The 11,242-nt window shown below is 45.9% G+C and overlaps 1 protein-coding gene across 2 annotated transcripts in view; it reads left to right on the forward strand.

Moving 5' to 3' along the window:
• The window catches only part of mbtd1 (mbt domain containing 1), a 61,383-nt gene extending 56,646 nt beyond the window's left edge, over positions 1-4,737 (forward strand). For both annotated transcript variants that reach the window (XM_068003818.1, XM_068003819.1), the window contains one exon: positions 1,635-4,737. Coding sequence is in view for 1 of the 2 variants with exons in the window: in XM_068003819.1 (XP_067859920.1) it covers positions 1,635-1,642 (8 nt within the window). In the remaining variant the exon portion in view is untranslated. The remainder of the gene's footprint in view (positions 1-1,634) is intronic.
• The last annotated feature ends 6,505 nt before the right edge of the window (positions 4,738-11,242 follow it).

Here is an 11,242-nt window from a genome sequence, read left to right on the forward strand (position 1 = left end):
GCTGGAGAGTTTAGAACTAGGGGACATAAGGGGTCGGCCATTTAAGACTGAGATCAAGAGGAATTTCTTCACTCAGAGGGTTGTGAATTTTTGGAAGTCTCTACCCCAGAGGGCTGTGGATGCTCAGTCATTGAGTGTATTCTGGGCTGAGATCGATAGATTTTTGGACTCTAGGGGAATCAAAGGATATGGGGATTGGGCGGGAAAGTGGAGTTGAGATCGAAGATCAGCCATGATCTGATTGAATGGCGGAGCAGGCTCGAGGGGCCGTATGGCCTACTCCTGCTCCTATTTCTTTAGTCCTTATAACTCCTCCACTGCTGCAAGATGCACAGCCGTGTGTTTTTATATATAGTAGGTACAGGAGTCTGTATCAACCTGTCCTTTCTGCAGCTCCTCCTGTTCGTTGGGTTCTGTCTCTAAATTCTTTGGGTTATTTAACGTGGATAATCTGAGCCGTACATCAGTCGACAAAATGTTTTTTAAAAAAAAAATTCACTCTTCTGTCCTTTGAATAAGTTTATTTAAAAAGTTGAGGAGAAACCCTGCCCCTGCTGGTCTGTCCTGCAGCACCACCTCCAGGCTGACTGCCATACTGCTGTCTGAGCAGCCCTTGCAATCCACATTGGGTCTGAAGAGGAAGGAGTTTGTTTTCCTGGCATAAATTTCAGTTTTTATTTTCTTCTCCTGAGAAATTTTTATTATCTGGTGTTAGCAATGATTTACAAACAGAATCCTTTACACCCCCCCCCCCCACTTCCTGGTATCTCCTTCAGCTTTCGTTTTGCTCTTGTTCTGTATTATTGTGTAAGCCGGGGATCAGTGGGCAGCACTCTCGCCTCTGAGTCGTGGGTTCGAATCCCCCTCCAGAGACCTGAGCACAAAATCCAGGCCGACACTCCCAGGGCCAGTACTGAGGGAGTGCTGCCCTGTCGGAGATGCCATCTTTCGGATGAGACATTAAACCGAGGCCCCGTCTGCCCCCTCAGGTGGACATAAAAGATCCCATGGCACTATTTTGAAGAAGAGCAGGGGAGTTCTCCCCGGTGTCCCAGACAATATTTATCCCTTAACCAACATCACTAAAACAGATTTTCTGGTCATTATCACCTTGCTGTTTGTGGGATCTTGCTGTGTGCGAATTGGCTGCTGCATTTCCTACATTACAACAGTGACTACACTTCAAAAGTACTTCATTGGTTGTTAAACACTTTGGGACGTCCTGAGGTTGTGAAAGGCGATATAGAAATGCAAGTCTGTCACGTCTTTATCCAGTTCACTCGTACAGCTACTAACTGGCTCTGTGTGACCGCACCAGAACAGTAGGTGTGAGGTGGCTCTCTGCAGCCAGCATCTTGTCCTCTGGTTCATGTTCAGGCCCCTCCTTGGGATCGTTCTACCCCCCTCCAATGCTCCCTGTAGAATTAGCCCTTGTTCAAAGCTTACGTTCCCCTCACGTTTGAGTGAGAAGCATTTTGTCTTGAAGTTAAGCCTGAATTCCAGGTCTCTGGGTGTGTACTCCTTCCTCACAAGTAAGGGAACACCCGGGAAAGAACCACTCCTGAATTTATTCTTACTTTGTTTGTTTGAAGTAATTAACTTTTGTAACCAGTTTTTTTTTCCTCTCTTCCCAGTGATCTGACTGGAGCACGAGGTGAATTTTATGGATGTCGACTAGTTCTGCCTCCTTCACGGTGCTTCTGAGCAGGAAAAGCGAGGGACGTGGCAGCTAACCCAGCAACCTGGAAGACACGGCCTCCGAGCTTGTATCAAGCGGGGGAACCCTTGGCCCATGGAACTGCTCCTTTTAATCGGCTGGATCTCCAACACAGGAGCAGTTCACCGCAGGTCCTGCGGGGTGCGATGGAGAGGCAGTTCAGTGATCATTTTTAAACTGTACATTCGGACAGATGTTTTTGGGAAGGGTGAAAAAAGACTCGAGTTTTCAGTTCCCATGTCGAATGTTCTTGTATATTGTACTTGAAGTTTTTTTGGGGGTGGGGGGGGGGGGCGGTGAGAAGGTCTCTGTTTTCAATGTTTACCTTTTTTCCGGTTGGTGAAACGCTCACACTGGTGAGTGCTCTGTGACTACATATTCAGGTGAAGTTATGTTAACTTCCAACGCTCCTGCAGCCTCCACAGACACCACACACCAGACCGTTCCACTGGGTTTTTTTTCTTCATTCGAGGTTGAACTCGTTTTTTTTGGTATAAACTTTTAAGAACCTGGGGGAAAAAATTCCAACGGGTCAGCGGTGGCTTGCTCGACCAGCCATCTCTCAGGAAGTCGATGGATGCCTGGTTTCGCTGACTCTATGTGCGAGTGTGTGTGTGTGTGTTTGTGTCGCCGCAGCCGATTCTCATCCTCTGAGCCAGTCAGTCGTGTGTTTTATTTTCCTCCCGTCGTTTTTGAGAGTGCGGCGTGGGCCCCACAAGGACTGAAGTCTTTATACGTAACCAGCATTTGTTAACTTATCGTTTCTCCCGTCCCTTCCCAAAGCCTCGAGCGTGTCTCTGTCAGTAATCACACTCTCACTGTACAGGCTTGCTGTGCTCATCCTAGTTTTCGAATGCTATTTAATTTTCCTTTATTTAACGCTAATGAGGCAATATTTGAAGCGAAGGGAGGTGTGGTGCTAAAGGGAGCATCTGAAACCAGCAATTTCTGGATGGGACACAGCGGCCAAAAGGCCCTCCTTCTGTGCTACAATTTCCATGATTCTTTGTGCCGTTAGTTAAGGTTTGAAATCTAAGGTCGATGTGCCCCCCCCCCCAAAGCAATTCCTGGCTCACTAGAGGATATAAAGTGTTTAAAATGGTAACATCCATTAGAAACGTGGTTGTGTTAAAATGTTACTTGCTCCCTGGGACAAGGAGGCAGGTTGGGGACTTCACTCAGTGAGTTTGGGTAAGGAAGGGAGAAGAGGAGGGATTCTCTGCCTGACTCAAGCAACTTTCCCTCCCTCCTCTGCAGAGTCTCTACACACGGCCGTTCACCACTTCGGGACGCAGTGGATGCTGTGTCTCGTTTCGCTGTCTTTGAAGTTATAAACCGTGAGAATGAAGATCTCGCTCATAGTTTAACTACAGAAAGTAAACAGGAGGCACCCCCCCACCCCCACTTTGATTGTGTCACTGTGTTATCCACGGGGGGCACCAGGTCTTTCAGACACTGTGACAGTATGTCTCCGGAGCTCATTTCTATCGAGTGGCAGGGGGCAGACCTGGTGTGTAGTTAGAATGAATAGATAAAGGTGCACAATCCTCCAGAACGAGTTTTGGTGTAAAGCTGTAAAGTTCTCTCATCTCCCCCCTCACTACACCTCTCTAGCTTATCGCTTTTCTGCCGGGATTTATTTATGAAGAACCAGCAGGCACGGATTTGCACGGGGGAGATCTGATGGTGTCCTGGTTCCATGGAGGCCCAGACTGTCATGTTGTGCTTTGGAAACCAGCACTCGGAGGGGGGGGGGGGGGGGGAGAAAGGACAGTCCGGCTCACCCAGTGTTCCATCGAAATGGTTTACATTTTCCCTTTTCAAGTAGCTGGACACAGGGCCTGTGTATGTGTGTCGAGCTCCTCCTCTCGACCCTCCCCGTACAGCGGCTCAGTCCGTGTTGTAGGTGTCTGGAGGATGGTGAGGGAAGGATCTGGGCAGCTCACTGCACTCTCCGGGAAACCAAAGGAAAAGGCTTTTTCCCAAGTGCAGCTTTTCAGGAAGCGTTCCACGGATTGTCAACAAGGTGTGATTTCTTTTTTTTAAGTGGTTGCTCATTACAGGAGTTTATTGAGTACATTGTGTGCACTGTAACTGCCACATAGTCTCCTGTGAACCACTATTAATAATTTAAAGCCTCTTTCCACCTGCTTGAAAATCTTATTTCACAGGCTTGACCCAGTCCTTCACCTCTTCACCCGCTGTTTCTGACACTGTGGCTGTAATCTGATGTGTCACTGTTTGCCCACCCACCTACTTTTGTTTTGGAGAATTGTAGGTGTATATTGCAAGTTGCAGGGAGAGGGGCTGGGGGCTTGTCTCTTCGGCCCACCCCAGCAATCCGATTTGCAGCTTTGTGCCTCCCCCAGTAATATCCGTTCATTATTCGGAATGCAAGTATTCCAGGAGTTGCAAACGACCCCTGAGGACCCCCTTCACACAGTGTCCGTGTCAGACCGCAGACAGAATTAACACGGGTGTCAACAGTTCTTTTTTACACAATGTGAGTTCATCCCTGATCTTTGTAATATGGTGCTACATAAATCTTTGATACAGATCATCGTTTCTTAACGGGGGGGAAGGGATTTTGGGAAACTGTGATTTGATTCAGGAAATTTCTTTGATTCTCGTCCTGTTCTAGAGTCACACGGATTTTGATAAAATTGAAAAAAGGAAAAAAAAAATATACATAGTTCCTAGAAATTCTTGTCCTGCTCTTCCTGACACATTGACAAGGGCAGTGTTGTAGCTAACGGTGGGATTTATACATTGTTTTCTCTATGTATTTTGATATTCTGAATCGATAATTGTACAAATGTAATCTTTCCTTTTTACTTGGTACAGTAGCTGCCGAGCTCTCAGCATCTGTACGTCGAAATCGAGAACCGTTTCTTTGTTTTTTCAGAGAAATACTTTTCACTAAACATTAAGATGCATTAGTCACAGCTTTGTGTACAAAAAAAATGAGAATCGTTCACTAAATGGTCATTTTTTACACTCAATAAAAACTTTTAAATGGATTGAAACCTGTTCTTCAGTCTGCCCGCGGCTACGATTTTTGGATGTGTTTTTGTCAGACCGTAACCACTGGAGGCCATTCGACCCGTTAACCCACTCCGTGTCCAGGGTATTTGAAACATGATGGAGATTTACCCCTCGCTGGATTGCAGCAATTTACAGCAGCAGGTGAGTCATACAAGACAGGTTTAAAAAAAAATTACACATCTTACTGATCCTGCAAGATAGATGCTCGGAGCTCCCATCATTTCATTAAAATTGCTTGAACTGCAAGTTATTTTTTCCTTCCCAAAACCTCGTTCTCGGTTATCAACTTTTTTGTGCAGTGGAGTTGGTGTTTACTAAAGATGCAAGTATTTTATTTATTCTCTCCCTCCCCCAAACCTTTTTTCTCGGTTATTTGCATCTATATTAAAATCTGACACCACTGTTCACGCAGTATCTGTTATGCCTGTAGATGATCCTGTAATATGGGTTTCCACTGTTGTGTTAACTAATGTTATGCCTGTCTCTCTAGTTTCTCCCCCAAAGCTTATCTTGCCCACGAGACTCACCTCCTACTCCCTCGACCCCATTCCCACTGAAATATTGACCCCTCGACTTCCTTTCCTGGCCCCCCGTACTAGCTGACAGTGTAAACGGTGCCATCTGCTCAGGCACTGCCGCCTTCTGTTTCAAAACTCTCAACAGTATCATTAGGTTTAGAATAGTTATGGAAAAGGACTCTGTCCACTCTAAAGTAAAAATACTCAATCGGAGGAGGGCCAATTTCAGTGGGGTGAGAACAGATCTGGCCCGGGTAAATTGGAATCGTAGATTGGCAGGCAAAACTGTAAATGAACAGTGGGCGGCCTTTAAAGAGATGATTTGGGTACAGACAAGGTACATTCCAATGAGGGAGAAAGGTAGGGCAACTAAAGCCAGAGCTCCCTGGATGACAAAGGAGATAGAGATGAATAAGATGAAGTGGAAAAAAGCAGCATGACAGGTCAGGTTGATAACACAAGTGAGAACCAGGCAGAATATAGAAAGTTCAGAGGGGAAGTGAAAAAGGAAATTAGAGGGGCAAAGAGAGAGTATGAAAATAGACTAGCGACCAACATAAAAGGGAATCCAAAAGTCTTCTATAGACGTGTTAACAGTAAATGGGTAGTAAGAGGAGGGGTGGGGCCGATTAGGGACCATAAAGGAGATCTACTCATGGAGGCAGAGGGCATAGCCGAGGTACTAAATGAGTACTTTGCATCTGTCTTTACCAAGGAAGAAGATGCTGCCAGAGTCTCGGTAAAGGAAAATATAGTTAAGATACTGGATGGGCTAAAAATTGAGAAAGAAGAGGTACTAGAAAGGCTAGCTGTACTTAAAATAGATAAATCACCTGGTCCGGATGGGCTGCACCCCAGGTTGCTGAAGGAAGTAAGGGTGGAAATTGCAGAGGTACTGGCCATAATCTTCCAAACATCCTTAGAGACAGGTGATGCCAGAAGACTGGAGGATTGCAAATGTTACACCCTTGTTCAAAAAAGGTGTAAAGATAAACCCAGCAACTATAGGCCAGTCAGTTTAACCTCAGTGGTGGGGAAACTTTTAGAAATGATAATCCTGGACAGAATTAACAGTCACTTGGACGAGTGTGGATTGATTAGGGAAAGCCAGCACGGATTTGTTAAAGGCAAATCATATTTAACCAACTTGATAAGAGTTTTTTGATGAGGGCAATGCAGTTGATGTTGTGTATATGGGCTTTCAAAAAGCGTTTGATAAAGTGCCACATGGTAGGCTTGCTATTAAGATTGCGGCCCATGGAATAAAGGGAGCAGTAACAGCATGGATACAGAATTGGCTAAATGATAGGAAACAGAGAGTAGTGGTGAACGGTTGTTTTTCGAACTGGAGGGAGGTGTACAGTGGTGTTCCCCAGAGGTTGGTGCTGGGACCAATGCTTTTCTTAATATATATTAATGACTTGGACTTGGGTGTACAGGGCACAATTTCAAAATTTGCAGATGACACAAAACTTGGAAGGGTAGTGAACATTTGAGGAGGATAGTGATAGACTTCAAGAGGATATAGACAGGCTGGTGGCATGGGCGGACACTTGGCAGATGAAATTTAATACAGAAAAATGCAAGGTGATGCATTTCGGTAGGAAAAATGAGGAGAGGCAATATAAACTAGAGGGCACAACTCTAAAAGGGGTACAGGAACAGAGAGATCTGGGGGTATATGTGCATAAATCGTTGAAGGTGGCAGGGCAGGTTGAGAAAGCGATTAAAAAAGCATATGGTATCCTGGGCTTGATAAATAGAGGCATCGAGTACATAAGTTTGGAAGTAATGATGAACCTTTTTAAAACACTGGTTCGGCCACAACTGGAGTATTGTGTCCAGTTCTGGGCATCGCACTTTAGGAAGAATGTGAAGGCCTGAGAGAGGATGCAGAGGAGATTTACTAGAATGATTCCAGGGATGAGGGACTTAATTACATGGAGAGACTGGAGAAGCTGGGATTGTTCTCGGTTGAGAGGAGATTTGATAGAGGTATTCAAAATCATAAAGGGTCTAGACAGAGTCGATAGAGAACCAGAGGGCATAGATTTAAGGTGATTGGCAAAAGAACCAAAGGTGACATGAGGAAAAACCTTTTAACACAGCGAGTGGTTAGGATCTGGAATGCACTGCCCGAGGGGGTGGTGGAGGCAGAGTCAATCGTGGCCTTCAAAAGGGAACTGGATAAGTACTTGAAATGAAAAAATGTGCAGGGCTACGGGGATGGGGCGGGGCAGTGGTGCTAGGTGGATTGCTCATGCGTAAAGATGGCGTGGATTAGATGGGCCGAATGGCCTCCTTCCATGCTGTAACCTTCTATGATTCTATGTTCAGCACCCCTCCCCTCAAAAAAAAAACCCCACCTTGATCCTTGCAAACTAGTGCCCCATCTCCAACCTTCACTTCCTCTTCAAAGTCTTTATAATCTGTGCCCATCTTTCTAGCACCTGTTTAAACGCCTCCAATCAGATTTCTGCTCCTCCCACAAGACAGCCCGAATCAAAGTCACAAATAACATCCTCTGTGACTGCCTGTGATGAGCTCTCCCTCCTCCACCTCTCCTCCACCTTCCATGCAGTCAATGACGCCACTTTCCTTAATGCCTCTCCTCTCTCACTGGGACTACCCTCGCGTGTTTCCTCTTACTTTTTCAATCGTAGCCAAAGCAACTCCAGCAATGGCTTCTGTTCCCACCCCTGCATCGTCACCATTGGAGACCCTCAAGGATCCACCCTCTGCCTCTCCTCTTCCTGACTGACGCATTGCCCCTCTGAGACATCATCTGCAGACATGGGGTCAGGTTCCACATATAGGAACAGGAGGAGGCTATTTAGCTTCTCAAGCCTGTTCTGCCAATCAATGAGATCATAGCTGATTTGTGACCTAACTCCATATATCTACCATAGCCCCATATCCCTTAATTCTTTTGGTTAACAAAAATGTATCAATCTCAGATTTAAAATTAACAATTGAGCTAGCATCAACTTCTACCACCCACTGATTGGCAGAACAGGCTTGAGAAGCTAAATAGCCTCCTCCTGTTCCTATATGTGGAACCTGACCCCATGTCTGCAGATGATGTCTCAGAGGGGCAATGCATCAGTCAGGAAGAGGAGAGGCAGAGGGTGGATCCTTGAGGGTCTCCAATGGTGACGATGCAGGGGTGGGAACAGAAGCCATTGCTGGAGTTGCTTTGGCTACGATTGAAAAAGTAAGAGGAAACACGCGAGGGTAGTCCCAGTGAGAGAGGAGAGGCATTAAGGAAAGTGGCGTCATTCCTGAAAGTCCTGGCTCTAATTTTTAGGCTACGTCCCCTAGTCTTAGACTCCCTAACCAGCGGAAATATTTCTATCTACCCTATGAGTTCCCCTTAATATCTTAAGGTTCGATCAAGTCCCTCTTAATCTTCTAAATTCCAGGGAATACAACCTTAGCTTGTGTATCTCGCCTTGTAATTTAACCCTTGGGAGTCCAGGTATCATGCTAGTAAATCTACGCTGCACTCCCTCTGAGGCCAATATATCCTTCTAAGGTATGATGGCCAGAACTGAACACAGTACTCCAGGTGCAGTCTAACCAGGGCTTTGTATAGCTGTAGTATAACTTCTACCCCCTTGTATTCTGGTCCTCTAGATATAAAGACCAGCATTCCATTAGCATTTTTGATTATTTTCTGTAGCTGTCCATGACATTTTAATGATCTGTGTACATGGACCCCCAAGTCTCTTTGGACCTCCACTGTTTCAAGCTTTTCACCATTTAGAAAGTACTCTGATCTATCCCTTTTAGGTCCAAAGTGGATGACCTCACACTTGCCTACACTGAAATCCATTTGCCACAGTTCTGCCCATTCAATCTATTAATGTGTAGTTTTATGCTGCCTGTCTTTGTATCATCAGCAAACTTGGATATGAGGCTCTCTATCCCGTCATCTAAGCCGTTAATAAATACAGCGACTAGTTGAGTCCCCAACTCCGTCCCTTCTCTCAACCCTGCTTGGATAAGCCTCAATTCTCTCCAGCTAAACATTGGGAAGACCAAAGCCATTGTCTTCAGCCCCTGCCTTAAATGCCTTTCCCTTGTCACTGATTCCATCCCTCTCCCCGGCCACAACCTCAGTGTCCTATTTGACCCCAAGTTTCCGAACCCATATCCGCTCGATCACAAAAATTGCATATTTCCACTTCTAACAGTGCCCACCTCAGCCCTGAGCCTTAGTCACCCCCAGACTTGATTTACTCCCATCCTCTAGTCTCTATAAACTTCAGCTCATCCAAAACTCTGCTGCTTGTATCCTATCCTGCACCAAGTCCTGTTCACCCACCTTGGCTCCTGGTCCCCCAACACCTCAGGTGGGTGGCAGCCCACAGGAGTCAAACTGAAAAGGGCACTCATGAGACAGTTAAAGGGTAATATTTACACTTTAGTGCAGAACAAGATGGTTAGCAGAGGTAAGGGGATGTGAACAAGGAGATAAGCAGTGGGCAAGAGACAGTCAGCAACAAAGAGCTAGGACCTGATGTGATGGAAAGGTTGATGGGGTCAGGTGAGCAGCAGTCTAGAGGTTGGGAGGGGAGTAACTGGAGCTAAATGAAGTTAAATCCATTGGGTAAAACGATAGGCAGACTCAGTTCCTTGTTTCGCCTTTATTTCAATGTTACAGTGTGATAAGCAGAACACAGTCAAGCCTAGGCACGAGCTGTTCAGACAGTTCCATCCCTTTTCATACATTCAAATCTCCTGTTTATTTCCCTTAACTCAGTGGTTGTAAGTTTGTGCTGCTCCTAGTTTCAGCCTGTGGTAAATCAGTTTTCAAGCTGCCAATCTGATCAACTGCTGAGGTGATCAGGGCCTTTGTCTTCTGCTACTTTAATCACACACACATTACCACATCTCACTGGTGGCAGATAGGATGAGACCAGGCAGAAGAGCAGGATTGTTAGAAGAGGGGAGAGAGATGGGGGAAGCTCAAGGCTGAAACAGACAGAGGGTACAGTCATTTGGTCATTGTAAATGCTTGTTCCAGGTGGGAGAGAATCCCCAGAACTGGCAGGAATTTCTGCCAAGTGTTAGTGATGGGAATCAATCAGGCTTTGGCAAAGGAGGTGTACCAGGGCAGATAGAGGGGTCAGTACAGGTGGGCAGATGTGCTATTACTACCACCAAGAGAGACTATCCCAAGTCATAGTACCTGATTCTCCATTTTTCACATCTAGATCAGCAAAAACACAATTTGAACATTTGATTTCAGGCACAGTTCAATCGGTTTTGTTTGATCTGGAACTCTGCAGATTCTAAACTGCAGACTACCCTCAGCTAGTTCTATTTGTTTTAGGAGTTAGTCAGCTGCAGACCTCTTGGCAGTGAGTGGATTTACCCCAAGTGGAAGGAAGATGCCTTGCTCTACATCAGTCCTTTGATCACAAGGGCTCTGAAACCAAACAAACCCAGGGCTGGTGGGGACCACCTCAGGCTTCCTTCCCTGTTGAGACAGCAGGACTCTGAAGCTCCACTGACACACACACCACCACCCCCTCCAAGACAGGCTGTTAGTTTAAAAACAAACTCCCACCCAGGCCCACTTCATTGATTAAAGCACAGCCAGTGAACGGTATCTGTGGTTCTGCCCCTCACCACCTCAGCTGCTCTTGAAGTGCTCAGGTGACTGGATCCATTTCAGCATCAAGTTAACTCAAGTGAAGGCAAGGCTTGCAGCAGTTAGTAACCAGAGCTGGGTGAGATGCAGTTCAGGCTGCTGATTAAAAGACTGCTTACTTCCACCTCCAATATCACCCACTTCAGCCCTCTGCTACTGAACCCATAATCTATGCTTTTGTTACCTCCAGACTTGACTAATCCAATGCTCTCCTGGCCAGCTTCCCACCTTCCTCCATGTGATTGAAACTACAGCACAGACAGGCCATTCAGCCCAACTGGCCTAAGTCAGCATTTATATTCC

This window comes from Heptranchias perlo, chromosome 23 (assembly GCF_035084215.1).
Source record: "Heptranchias perlo isolate sHepPer1 chromosome 23, sHepPer1.hap1, whole genome shotgun sequence".
Classification (NCBI taxonomy): Eukaryota; Metazoa; Chordata; class Chondrichthyes; order Hexanchiformes; family Hexanchidae; genus Heptranchias; species Heptranchias perlo.